The sequence below is a fragment of the Berghia stephanieae genome, chromosome 3 (assembly GCF_034508935.2).
Source record: "Berghia stephanieae isolate SIO BIC M18660-M18661 chromosome 3, UCSD_Bste_1.3, whole genome shotgun sequence".
NCBI lineage: Eukaryota > Metazoa > Mollusca > Gastropoda > Nudibranchia > Aeolidiidae > Berghia > Berghia stephanieae.
In genome coordinates, this window is record NC_088362.1 from 21,937,487 (window position 1) to 21,952,508 (window position 15,022).

At 36.8% G+C, this 15,022-nt stretch overlaps 1 protein-coding gene and 1 long non-coding RNA gene across 2 annotated transcripts in view; one reads left to right on the forward strand and one right to left on the reverse strand.

Annotated features, from left to right (window-relative positions):
* LOC144967332 (leucine-rich repeat and WD repeat-containing protein 1-like) overlaps window positions 1-15,022 on the reverse strand; it is a 38,335-nt gene extending 23,313 nt beyond the window's left edge. Inside the window, exons 1-2 of the mRNA XM_078904425.1 lie at window positions 14,904-15,022; window positions 55-215 (exon numbers count right to left, since the gene is read on the reverse strand). Of these exons, the coding sequence (XP_078760551.1) occupies window positions 55-102 (48 nt within the window). The 5' untranslated portion in view covers window positions 103-215; window positions 14,904-15,022. The remainder of the gene's footprint in view (window positions 1-54; window positions 216-14,903) is intronic.
* LOC144967333 (uncharacterized) lies at window positions 989-3,576 on the forward strand. Its single transcript, XR_013644357.1, has 2 exons — window positions 989-1,173; window positions 1,786-3,576. It is a non-coding gene; the product is annotated as an uncharacterized LOC144967333 (long non-coding RNA).

The following is a 15,022-nucleotide window of genomic DNA, read 5'->3' on the forward strand; positions in this document are numbered from 1 at the left end:
AGGTATACAAACCAACAGTTTCCAAACTTACTTATTATTTAGGAAGAGACTTACCAATTGACCAAGCTCAGGAGCCTTCCTCTTGATGCCCCTCCTCGCCATGCCCAATGTTGGAAAGGGGAGGGGGTCAGGGGGAGAAGTAATTCAGCAAATTGAAACTAATAATGAAACTTGGTAGTGCAGAAGTGGAAATTTCAATTCCCCTCACTCGCAAACTGAAATCCGAAAAAATAATGTTAATGTTGTCTTTAACTAAACTGTCCAAAGATTTAAAGATTGAAGAAAGTTATTAAAAATAAATAAATTATAATAAGGTTAACAGGTAGGTAGGTAGGTAGTGACATTTTTAATGGTGTGTTGACAATGGACCGATTTGCAGATTAACAAGATTTTTTACTGGTTTAAAATAAAGGCAGGTTTAAGTCTCATAGCGCAGCTGCGCTAAGATTACAGCATAGGAAATCCTGCGATGACGGTGGCAATCCCTTATATTTAGTGCAAACAAGGTTACTACAGTTTCGGCATCAGCACATATATTAAGTGCCTTGGCATCGCTATGATACAACACCATAATAAGGAAATGAAGTAAAAGAGCCATAGATCTTGATTGGTCGAAAGTTTGACTATTTTTTCCATCGGGCGATGGGGATTTACAGGGTTACTATGGCCGTTACAATTGAACCGTGTGAATGGAAGCTCGCATGGGTAAAAATAAACATAAATAAACCCCTGGTTTATGCGTCATTCAATCACTCCTACTGTGCAGACGTTTGTTTTCAATATTTTTACCTACTTCTATTATTATTCTCAACTTTCTTTCCAAAATGGAATCAAGACATTCTTGACTTGAATGACCCTCAAGTGTTATGTGACTTGATTGATAACACTAATTTTATCAGCAAGTTCACGGCGGATTCTGACTCGGAGCTTAACTCTGTGTCTGATTCGGAACCTCTCGGCCGGATTGACACAGATGACGACGATGATTGTGGTATTGATGTTGATGTGAGAATGGCAGAGTGGAGGTTTGGATGTACTAACTGAATCTTCATCTCAACTGTTTACTGGTACCAGCGGTCTTCTTGTGGAGATCGATGCGAGTACTCCATTGGAATTCTTTCATATCAAGTTAACTAACGAGATGTGTAACCACATCGTAACTGAGACGAACAGGTGAGTAACAGCATGCATTTTATTTCAATCCATGTCCTTCATTCAATCTCATTGTGTCATATTCACGATATTACTAATAAAATTCTTTATTTTTGACAGCATCGCCACCATAATTTCTTACCATCACCGAAACTAAAATAACTCATCATTCTCATTCACAACGTACCACTACTACAAACATATTGACATACTGTCACATCTTCATCTACCACCACCATACTATTTATCAAAATTTCATCATCATCCACCACCACCAATACTACTATTGTTATTGTCAACCTCTTCATGTACCACCACCACCATAATTGTCATCCTCATCATCTACACAACCACCATTATCATCATTTACCATCACTATTACTTTCACAATCTTCCTCTTCATCTACCACAACCATTATCATTGCCATCCTCATCATCTACCACCACCATTACTTTCACAATCTTCATAATTTATCACATTTTTTACTTATTTTTTTTATATTAAGTACATAGAATGTCTTGACCTCAATAACCACAAACATAAATATCACCCTCATTGCCAGGACCATAATTTTTACCACGTTCATCCTTATCATTACTGATCAGAGTTGACACTCTTGTTTTTCTTCTCAGATATGCCAATGATATGTTGAGTGGGAGGGAACTTGCTCCACGGTCAAGGTTCCGCAAGAGGGTGGCTGTCACTCTGTCATTCTTTGGGATCGTTATCGTCATGGGCGACTGGAGGATCTGGAAGATCTGGATGAGTATTGGAGCACGCATTTTGTGTTTGAACGCAAGATATTTTCGGCTATTATGAAACAGGATAGATTTGTCCTTCCTCCACATCTGCGACAACAACCACCAGCTTCCCTGTGACCATGAACGATATGATCCCCTCTACATGGTTCAACCCATCATCTCTGCTCTGAGAGAGAATTTCATGTCGGCGATTGTTCTGGGTATATAGACATTGCAAACGATGAAGTTGGTAATTTAGAGTTTGACACTCTACAGCACTTTACTTTACATTGAAGTGCCGAAGGTTTTATCCGCAATGTTACGAAATCGAAGGACGAACTATCAAGAAGATTTCAACCACAACTTTACTTTGGATCTGAAGACGAAGGACGAGAACAAGAATTTTCCATCCATAACAACTTTAACCAACTTTGTTTCGACTTTGGAATGGTCAGCTCATCAAACAGTCCATCCAAGCGAAGTTCAACATAACCGGGTCGTGATACTGATAATATGATTCGTCTGTGTGTGCACAGGACAGTTTGCAGTGACTTGTGTTATTGTTAATTTAAGTGCTTATATTTAATTGTGCCTGTTCACTGAGTAATGTTCCTCTCCTTACTACGCCCAGTATCACTAAAAGCAGCCACGAAAGAGATGATGATGATTGGGTGAGAGTAGCGGGGAGGTGCGGGGACTAGGGGGGTAAGAATAGCGAGAAGGTGCCACTACCTCTATTCTCATCCAGGATAAGAATAGTCACTCCCTTTTACTTTTTATATACCAGGGTATTAGTATTAAGCAAAAACTATTATTAATGTTTAAAAAATCCTTTAAAATCTAAATTTAAATTTATTTTATCATATGGACAAAAATTCATCATTCAGAAAATGTTAGTTTATATTGCAAATTATTGAGAAAAAAAATAAATCAGTAACAGCTATTTTGTGTCATTAGGATGCAATGTTATATTGGCACAATTTTTTTTTTTTTAATCAGCTGCGCGAGGTACCCTGTGTTTACATACGTAACCTTATAGTATCGCTGTGATTATCCCCAGACACCTGTCTGGGGATAATAAAAATTCGTTATCCCCAGACACCTGTCTGGCGATAACGAATTTTCATTATCCCCAGACGCTTATTTGAAACTCAGCTCTTTTAAACAATTATCCACATTCCAGAATATGGAATGTTTCCAAATGCATATAGAAATAAGGAAAGTTAATAAAATATCTATAAAAACATAAAATGAACCAACATTAAAATCAGTTGTTACTACATATACACAATATGCGTCGACTTCGAAGTGGGTGTCATGGCCGAATGGTTTAGTCATTTGCCCTGGAAGTTTGACCAGAATCGACGTTGTGGGTTCGAATCCTGGTAACGTCACTTTTTTTTTTTTTTTAAATTCCGTCTTCTTTTTACAGAACGTTGAAAGGGATAAATGTCCCATCCATCCTTCCCCCCACCTCTTTTTTTAAATATTAAACTCTCTCTCTCTCTCTCTCTCTCTCTCTCTCTCTCTCTCTCTCTCTCTCTCTCTCTCTTTGTTTTTTTATCTAGTCTCTAGCAAATATATTCGTCCCCACTCCGATCTCAAATAGTGTCTAAAAAGAATAAATAATTAAAAAGCAAACAAACAGAAATATTCAGAGAGCGACCAAATGGTCAGATAGAGGATAGATATAATAATAATAATAAAAAAAATTAAAAAAAAAATAAATAAATAAAAAAAATAAATAAATAATAATAATAATAATAATAATAATAATAATAATAATAATAATAATAATAATAATATAATAATAATAATAATAATAATAACAATTATAATGAAAATAGTAATAATGATAATAATAATAATAATAATAATAATAATAATAATAATAATAATAATAATAATAATAATAATAATAATAATAATAATAATAGTAATAGTATGATAATAAGAGTATTAATAATAAAAATAATATTATTATTGATAATAATATAATAATGATTATGATGGTAATAGTAATAATAATAACAATTATTACTATTATTATTATTATTATTATTAATAATAATACTAATAATAATAATAATAATAATAATAATAATAATAATAATAATAATAATAATAATAATAATAATAATAATAATAATAATAATAATAATAATAATAATTTTATCATTTGACCAAAACAAAAAAAAAAAAAACAATAATAGACCAAATTAAATAATGAAATAATATCATCGGAGAAATACAAAATTCAACTGATTAAAAAAACTCTTGCTCGGAACTCGGAACAAAAGTGAAGACAATGAACATCAATTGGGAAGAAAGAAAGAAAAAGTAAAAAAGAAAAAAAGTGTGTGTGTGTGTGAGGGGGGGGGGGGGGGGGGGGGGGGTCGCGACTGGTTCGAATCTGTGCAGCTAAAAGGAGTAAAATATGAAAGGTGGCCTAACCCACTGAGCTGTCTATCCACACTGCTGTCGGAATATCTTAAATTCATATATGAGCTAAACATATTTCCACCATTTTTGCTTCCTTGTTTTGGTAGTTATTTTCATCTATTTTCATCTCTGATTCGAATAAAAATATGTTGTTGGATCTAGTTTTGTGGACGTATGATACTAAATTATATTATCTTGTGCGAAGAAGACAGGAAAATAACAGGTGTCGGTTTTGGGCTTTGGGGCGAACAACACCATGGCCTAGGAATTCGTCCGCAAAATAAAAAATAATTCCCGGTCATCCCCAAAATTGTAGCCAGAATTAGCAAATTATAGAAACAAGAGAATATCAATAAAGTTAACAGGTAGGTAGGTAGTGAAAATTTAAATGGTTGGTGGACTATGAACAGATTTGATGATTAACAACTTTCTTCCTGGTTGAAAATAAAAAGTCGAATTGCCAGTTTGACGTTTTCAGATCAAAGTAACAAAAGAAATTTCATTGATCCATTTGCTTTAAAATAATTTTTCGAAGTGGCTAGCCGTACTTAAGGACCGGTAGACTGGCAGGCTAGACGTCATTAAGTACGGGGAGCACAGGAGTCTAGCCGTACTTATTCTGGGGCCTTGACCCCTGGTCATGTCAAAGGTCACATCCGGTAAGTCGACCGTGGTGGCACGGTGGTGGGCCGTGGCGCCAACCGCGAAGCCATGATTGTTTTTTCCCGATTTACGAGCATCATCAATTTCAATACGTAGTATTTCAATAATGGCCATCGCTATTGGTGACAATTTTTCATCTTATCAACAATTGCCAAAATGCAGTTAAGCAATTGGAGACTGAGACTGACACCATTTTTATTCGTCAGGATTCTGTAAAGGTAAGAATTTGATTTTCTTCTTTTCTTTTTAAAAAAATTATCAGTCAAGGCTAGGACTAGGACAGTAAAAAGTATTCGAGCGGTGGCGATATTTATGATGAGATATAATATGAATGAATGAGAATGTAATTGTATTGTAATATCAACACGCCTTACTGACTGGCGCGTGTGTCATGTGTTCTGCATTCCAATGTGATCTTAAAATGGATTAATCCTTCGTTGATTTTATTTCTAGAGTACTTGTGTAACTGTAACAACTGGGCTGGTGACTGGTGGGCAGTTTAGTGAGCAGCAGCAGTGGTAGTGGAACTCAAATTGTGATCAGTAACTCTAAAATCGTGGGAGTTGGTAAACGTCCAGTTTTTGGCATTCCAGCACTAAGCTAATTAGTGGCTGTGACCCGATTTTTAGAACTTTGGAGTTGGATTGAAATGCCTCATGATGATGATATTGATAATGACAATGACAGTGTGTCACATAGTCTGTAGATATACAGTATTGTCAAATAATGAAAAACAATAGGGTATTATTATCATTATTAATATTACTTTTTTTTTCAATTTATTTATTATTATTATCATTATTATTATTATTATTGTTATTATTATTATTATTATTATTATTTATAATTATTAACTTAAGCAATGGCATGGTATGTGCCATTTTCACTGCAGTGAATTTAACTATTTTTTTTTTTTTTTCGACAGCCAACAGGAAAGAATTCAGTTGATCGTACTGGTGTCCTGACAATCAAGAAAGATAGCTGGCTCAAGATGTCTTGTGGCAATCTTATCAATCAGCAAACCATCATCTGTGCCAGCAGAGCAGAGTATCTGCAAGCACTTTTTGAAACTGGTTAGTATTGTTTTCAAATCTTCATAGCGTCCTTACATTTTTATTGGTGATCAATGAAGTACACTCGAGCACGGAAATTTCGAACAAGTTGGGACCACGCCTATTTGTTCGAGATTTTCGTGTTTTCGAGTTTTCCAAATTTGAGGATTTTAGGGAGGTAAATGAAAATGTGGGTGGTCTTGATAAAATGCATATGATTATAATTCTCCGTTATTATGAACTCTGTCGAGAGTTGATAGTGAGACTATTCAATTTCCTTTTCTCAGCCAGTTCAACACAATTCGCGAAAAAAAAATTCAATGGACCACAAGGGAATGTCCAGTTTGTTTGAGATTTTCGTTTTGCCAATACTAATGTAATAGAGGGTTTAAAACTGGGAATTGAACCAAGTTTGAGATTTGCATGCTCGGATGTAAATGCTCATTTTTCTTAATGAAATTGACAAAGGATTATTTGAATTGAGTTACTAGTATTTATGAACTTAATAGAGTTTGTTGCCAAGAGTTTTGGCCTGTGGATGTAAAACCAATGAAATTTCAACTGTGTTGGTGAGAACGATGACCAGTTAAAAAAAAATTGGTATGTGAATGATAAATTCATTTTATGACAATGATTTTAATTTTATAGCCATGTCTAAAATTGCTAATGAAAAGTCTCTTTTATTTCCATTTTTCAAACCAGAACCAGATCAACCCTCTTTGTGGAACTACAGAAACAACAGTCGCAAACAAGTGGTGTTGACTTTTTTCCTGGAGGCGAAAGAAAATTTTTCTCCTAGGAGTTTGCGAAAGAAAATTATTGCTTTTTATTCTGAGCTAGATCTATTATCACCATTCAGCTGTTTTCTTGTCTAAAATAGATTTGATTTTGCAGTTCAAGTTGATTACATACTTATCTCACAAGCAGTAGCCTATTTTAAAAATTGAAAAATGAGGGTAGTGCGTCATATCATATTTTGCGAAATCATATTTCGAGAATTTTTAATATATCAAGGAATCAACTGATAAGTAATCTGGTAAATAATTAGTTTTTCTGATTACAATGATGAATTCGTAAGGTATAAATAAACTCTGACCATAAAATGAAAGAGTACGGAAATATTTTAATTTTTCAGCATTTATTTCTCTAGCTAGGGAATGGGTTAGCGAATCATTTATACATTTTTTAGACAGATCAATCTACTCAATTTTCGTCATTTCTTGTCCTATGACGCTCATTATTTTGAAAATTTTATGGATCAGCTTATGTCGAATTAGTGCTTTCTCAAATTTCCGTATTATGTCATTTTCTGATTTTCTAACAATCATACATGTCATTTTCCTTTGGATTGTTTTCAAATATATTCAGAATCTTTTTTGTGTGTTTTGCATCATGACGGAAGTATTTTGGGGGAAATTTAAATATGTAAGATTTTTTAATTTTAAAAATTGATTTTTTTCCTGCCGATAAGCGCCACAATTTCAGTCGAATTAAAAAACATATTCTAAAGAATTTCTTTTCAAGACCAGCGGTAAACTCTTCCATCATTATCTAGTTATTTATGTAATATACATTGTGTGTAAATTTGAAAGAAATTTATACGCTGGTTTTTGGTTCATCTATGTTAGCAATTTTAGTTTCAGGGTTTTACATCACATTTTAGCCTATAGGGTGCCCCTTTAAAATGTAAAAAAAAATATATTAAAGATGTATTGTTTTTTTTTTTTTTTGGGGGGGGGGGGGAATTTTTTTGTGTGTTTAACATCAATCACATTATTAGTTTATGAGATTAACTATAAATCATAATTGACCACCAAATTATTTTTTAAAAAATGAAAAATGGAAGTCAACAAAAAAAAAAATTCTAAGTGGCGAATCAATTATATTTTTTAGAATTTGATCAATTTACAAAATTTTACTATTTACTTGTTCTATATATATTGATTATACTTTGGAATTTTGATGGACGTTGTCTGAAAAATTAGCTTGTTTATCAAATTAAAGAAAGATTTTGTTTTTTCTCAAAATTCCATTTTGCATCATTTTCTGATTTTCTAACATTCTTCATTCATCATATCTGGATTATTTTCCATCAGATTGTCTTCAAATTTGTCAGAATCTTTCGTATGATGGGTTTTGCATCATGATGGATTTGGCTTTGGGCTAAACTAAAATTTAGTAGTTTGAATTTTTAAATTGGATTTTTTTCCTGTCGTTTCATGAGTGCCATATTTTCAATCGTAATCGAAAAACAATTCTTTAAATAAATTTTTCAAGACTTGCTAAACCTATCCATCATGATGTTGCTCTTGCTGCTGTAGGAAACATTGCGTGTAAATTTGGAAGGTATCCGTTGGTTTTTGGTGCATCACTGTAGTAGATGTTTGTTTTTTTGGGGGGGGGGGGGGGGGGGGGGGGGGGGGGGAGGGTGATGTTTGGTCTAATTTTAGCCTATATTGTCTGTGGCATTGAAGAAATTTAAATATATTGAGTTTTTTATATAGCGCAATATCCACTAAATGTGCTCAAAGCGCTTTACAAGGGGTCCCTGGTCAACAGCAACATTTAACATGTTGGACAGAACATGACGCCTGTTAGGCGATATTACAATTCTTTGGACAGAGACAACAATGTTAACGGCCAGGTACTCATTTTACACCAGGGTACGGTGAGAGAATGAGTAAAGAGCCTTTTACAAGAAATCACTCGAACCCAGGACCTTCCGATATGAAAGCAAGTGTCATACCATAAGACCACATTGCTGCACATTTAATTTTTTTTTTGGTGTGTGTTCATCATCAAATTAGACCTCCTACCACCTAAAAACAACAGGGGAATACCAATATTGGCATTGCAATAAACAAAACGGATTTTTGACTATAGGTCCCCCTTTTAAGGTGAAATATTTCCTAGCTCAGATGGTTTGTTTTAAGCGGCCTGTAGTGCGTTCCACTGTGGGATTTTTTTTTCCATAAAATTGTATTCACTGTCAGTGGTGACATATAATTTTACTGCCTAGTTTTGATCTCCATTACACACTATCCCTACCACTACCACCAGTGCTTTTACAGACTGAGTCCCTATCATCAGGGCTATTACGCACTGAGTCCCTACCACCAGCGCAATTAGCCATTGAGTCCCTAGCAATAGTGCTATTAGCCACTGAGTCCCTACCACCAGTGATTTTGTAGACATTGAGTCCCTACCATCAGTGTTATTAGCCACTGAGTCCCTACCACCAGTGATTTTGTAGACATTGAGTCCCTACCATCAGTGCTATTAGCCACTGAGTCCCTACCACCAGTGATTTTGTAGACATTGAGTCCCTACCACCAGTGTTATTAGCCAGTAAGTCCCTACCACCAGCGCTATTAGCCACTGAGTCCCTACCACCAATGTTATTAACCATTGAGTCTATACCACCAGTGCTATTTGCCATTGAGTCCCTACCACCAGCACTATTGGTCACTGAGCCCCTACCACCAGTGTTAATTAGCCTTTATTCCCTACCATCAGCCATTGAGTCCCTACCTCTAGTGCTATGTCATTGAGTCCCTACCACCAGTGCTTTTAGTTTTAGACATTGAGTCCCTAACACTAGAACTATCAGACATTGAGTCCCTAACTAGAGCTATCAGTATCAGCCATTGAGTTCCTGTCTGCGACCAGTGCTATTAGACATTGCGTCCCTACCACCAGTACAATTAGTTACTGAGTCCCTACCACCAGTGCTATCCAGCCATAGAGACCCTACCACAGGTGCTATTAGCCACTGAGTCCCCACCACCAGCGCAATTAGGCATTGAGTCCCTAACACCAGTGCTATTTGCCATTGAGTCCCTACCACCAGCGCAATTAGTCATTGAGTCCCTTCCACCAGTGCTATTTGCCATTGAGTCCCTACCACCAGTGCTATTAGCCACTGAGTCCCTACCACCAGCGCTATTAGTATTAGCCACTGAGCCCCTACCACCAGTGCTATTAGCCATTGAGCCCCTACCACCAGTGCTATTAGCCACTGAGTCCCTACCACCAGTGCTTTTAGCAACTGAGTCCCTACCACTAGTGCTATCCAGCCATAGAGACTGTTTGGTCTAATTTTAGCCTATATTGTCTGTGGCATTGAAGACATTTAAATATATTGAGTTTTTTATATAGCGCAATATCCACTAAATGTGCTCAAAGCGCTTTACAAGGGGTCCCTGGTCAACAGCAACATTTAACATGTTGGACAGAACATGACGCTATTAGGCGATATTACAATTCTTTGGACAGAGACAACAATGTTAACGGCCAGGTACTCATTTTACACCAGGGTACGGTGAGAGAATGAGTAAAGAGCCTTTTACAAGAAATCACTCGAACCCAGGACCTTCCGATATGAAAGCAAGTGTCATACCATAAGACCACATTGCTGCACATTTAATTTTTTTTTTGGTGTGTGTTCGTCATCAAATTAGACCTCCTACCACCTAAAAACAACAGGGGAATACCAATATTGGCATTGCAATAAACAAAACGGATTTTTGACTATAGGTCCCCTTTTAAGGTGAAATATTTCCTAGCTCAGATGGTTTGTTTTAAGCGGCCTGTAGTGCGTTCCACTGTGGGATTTTTTTTTCCATAAAATTGTATTCACTGTCAGTGGTGACATATAATTTTACTGCCTAGTTTTGATCTCCATTACACACTATCCCTACCACTACCACCAGTGCTTTTACAGACTGAGTCCCTATCATCAGGGCTATTACGCACTGAGTCCCTACCACCAGCGCAATTAGCCATTGAGTCCCTAGCAATAGTGCTATTAGCCACTGAGTCCCTACCACCAGTGATTTTGTAGACATTGAGTCCCTACCATCAGTGTTATTAGCCACTGAGTCCCTACCACCAGTGATTTTGTAGACATTGGGTCCCTACCACCAGCGCTATTAGCCATTGAGTCCCTACCACCAGTGTTATTAGCCATTGAGTCTATATCACCAGTGCTATTTGCCATTGAGTCCCTACCACCAGCACTATTGGTCACTGAGCCCCTACCACCAGTGTTAATTAGCCTTTGATCCCTACCATCAGCCATTGAGTCCCTACCTCTAGTGCTATGTCATTGAGTCCCTACCACCAGTGCTTTTAGTTTTAGACATTGAGTCCCTAACACTAGAACTATCAGACATTGAGTTCCTGCCTGCGACCAGTGCTATTAGACATTGCGTCCCTACCACCAGTACAATTAGTTACTGAGTCCCTACCACCAGTGCTATCCAGCCATAGAGACCCTACCACAGGTGCTATTAGCCACTGAGTCCCCACCACCAGCGCAATTAGGCATTGAGTCCCTAACACCAGTGCTATTTGCCATTGAGTCCCTACCACCAGCGCAATTAGTCATTGAGTCCCTTCCACCAGTGCTATTTGCCATTGAGTCCCTACCACCAGTGCTATTAGCCACTGAGTCCCTACCACCAGTGCAATTAGCCACTGAGTCCCTACAACCAGCGCTATTAGTATTAGCCACTGAGCCCCTACCACCAGTGCTATTAGCCATTGAGCCCCTACCACCAGTGCTATTAGCCACTGAGTCCCTACCACCAGTGCTTTTAGCAACTGAGTCCCTACCACTTGTGCTATCCAGCCATTGAGTCCCTAGCAATAGTGCTATTAGCCACTGAGTCCCTACCACCAGTGATTTTGTAGACATTGAGTCCCTACCATCAGTGTTATTAGCCACTGAGTCCCTACCACCTGTGCTATTAGCCACTGAATCCCTACCACCAGTGCTATCCAGCCATAGAGACCCTACCACCAGTGTTATGAGCCAGTGAGTCCCTACCACCAGTGCTATTAGCCACTGAGTCCCTCCCACTACCACCAGCGCTATTACTATTATTTCTATTAACCATTGTCATTGAGTCCCTACCACCAGCTCTATTAGCCTTTGAGCCCCTACCACCAGCGCTATTAGCCATTGAGTCCCTACCACCAGTGCTATGTGCCACTGGGTCCTTACCACCAGCGCTATTGGCCTTTGAGCCCCTACCACCAGCGCTATCCAGCCTTAGAGCCCCTACCACCAGTGCTATCCAGCCATAGAGCCCCTACCACCAGTGCTATCCAGCCACTGAGTCCCTACCACCAGTGCTATCCAGCCACTGAGTCCCTACCACCAGTGCTATTACCCATTTGAGATAGAACAAAATTGACGTCACTCAGTTCTTTATTATCGTTTTTAGCCATTTTTTAAATGATTAGTTTTCATTGATTGTATTCAAGACAAAACTATAAAAGGTTGAGGTTACACATAGATTAGTAGAGTGGTATTATCACGGAGATCAGTTTTCCCAAATAATTCCATGTGATGGGGAAAAAACATCCGGTTAAAAAAGGTTTTGACGAAATATGCAGTGAAGACATGCGAAGGCAAAATATGCCACCGCACATAATAAATAATCTACCAATCCTTAAGTACGGCTAACTAAGCAATCTACACGACATTAAGTACGGCTAGCCAGCCAGTCTGACTGTCATTAAGTACGGCTAGACTGGTAGGCTAGACGTACTTAAGTACGCCTAGACTGGCAGGCTAGCCGTCATTAAGAGCTGGATTTGACATTTGATCACTATTTACTTTCATCTTGTGTTAAATATCACTTTTAGTGAGTTTAATAGAAATTCTAAATGTACCTCACACACTTGAAACCAATGTCATATGAAAGAGCTGGCAACACAGATTACAAAACAGTTTGAATTTTGTTTCTATCTTGATTAGAAATGTAGTTACGGCAGTTCAAAGTCTGAAATTTCAGACCGATTTTTACCCCAAAATTACCATTGCAAAGTTGTGACCGAAAACGCGTGATGTTAATAAAAAATGATTAAAACAGTCAATATGGAACTCTTATCATATATTGTATACCAAAATGTTCGTCTTATCGAGGACAATGCATTTACATTAATAAAGAGGAAGATAAACATTTCAAATTAACACATTATTACATAATATGACGCAAATGTCACATAATCAAAAACTCGGCTGGACGTAAGAATTTGCTCTATCACTTTTGGATTTATCCCCAATATCTCACTGAAACAATTGCAAATAATTACCCTCTTTTAATTAATACATAGAGAATAAAAAAGGGTTTGAGAGTATATAAATGAAAAGATATAAACATGTTGTGTAATGACATAATGAGTTTATTTTTACCTATGGCAATTTAATTGCATATAAATAAAATGGTAGATTGAAGAAGTTCAAATAAATTGAAACAGATTCCCTATTATAATTAGAAGGAAAGTTCTGGCTTTTAATACTTTCTGCTGAACCACTTTGGGTTTATTGCTATTACATCATTTGAACTGACAATTAATATAATTTTATCCCCCCCGCCCTTCTCTCTCAATGTATGGGAGTGACAAAACTAATAGAACTTCTTACCATAATAATTATTAAGGCTAAGGCCTTTAAAATATGGATACAAATGATAAACATATCTAAACATATGGGAAAGAAACTTGATGACTTGATGGCAAAGTAAAATAAAATTAAATTAAAGCAATTGGTATTTTTAAAATATCGATATTATTAATATCGGATTTCACAAAGAGAAGAAATATACAAACTTTTAAAACAAAAACTATAAAATGCCTATAAATAAAGTTGGAAAGTATGTATTCAAAATAAAAACATAGTAAATAATAGTACTGAAAATATTATGTACTAAATTTAACATAATACATAACTAAATTAAAAATATCGATATGAATATCGATATCGCCCGGCAGCCATGATGAGAAGATAATGTAAACAAGACATTTCGGCGCAGAGTTAAAAGGTGTCTGCGCATCGATATAGGGCCCTGAAATTTGGCATGAATAAAGTTTAGATGTTATTCTAAAAACAAGCGTTTAAATTTTAAAAACACACGCGGTAAATAAAAAAATAAATGCATTTGAAAATTGCCAAATTTTAACTTCATGTAACTTCTGGAATTATTAATGGATTTTTCCTTAATTGGCACCATTTAAAAGGAAATTGAAAGACGAAAATAATGATACCAAAATATCTGCGATATTCCTCTTTATAACGAAGTTATGCATCTTTAATTGAAACCCCCAAAACGCGAACGGCAATTTCCAGTCACAACTTTCCTATGACTATGGGCGAGTTGGGTCAAAATTTGACTGCCACTGCTGCTGCTCACTAAACTGACTAGATATATTAACTGTTTTGGGACACAACCACTAGTATTTTTTCCAGAATATTTGGTATTTTTCACGCCTAGTTTGGCATTTTGCATAAAATATTTCTGCCCACTTGCTACATGCGTCTGGGGATAACAAATTTTCTTTATCCCCAGACACCTGTCTGGGGATAACAAAAATTGGTTATCCCCAGACACCTGTCTGGGGATAACGAATGTTCATTATCCCCAGACAGGCGTCTGGGAATGACAGCCTTATAGTATAGCAAAAGCCTTCCGGTATTACCTGACCGCGTCGTGGGAGTTAATTAAAGCAAATCACCTGCGTCCTGCCCCGCCAGAGTCAGTGAATAACGACTACGACAACAGCCACGTCCAGTTTGTGTGTGACCATTGACAATATCCTTTAAGGAAAGCTTTGATAACGCTTAAGATTCGTTTGTTTTTCGTTGTAAACTCGCCCTTATTAGTCTCTTTGATTGTGTATTTGTATTGTATTGTATCAGTTCAGAATGGTGTGTGACTCGTGTGACTGTGTTTTGAGGTGGCCCTGCCTTTGTTTACTATAGACGTCTAACTCCTTCTTACACTGCCAGTCACAGATTGAAATTAGAAAACGACAAATGATTTTTTAAAAACCGTAACCACTCACCAAGAAAAAGAAAAGCAATCACTCTACGGTTTCAGAGTTGGATGAGGATAGACAAGAAGTCTTGAATTTATGGATGTGCCGTCCGTCGCGCCATCAAACCGAAAATAAGGAATGGAACT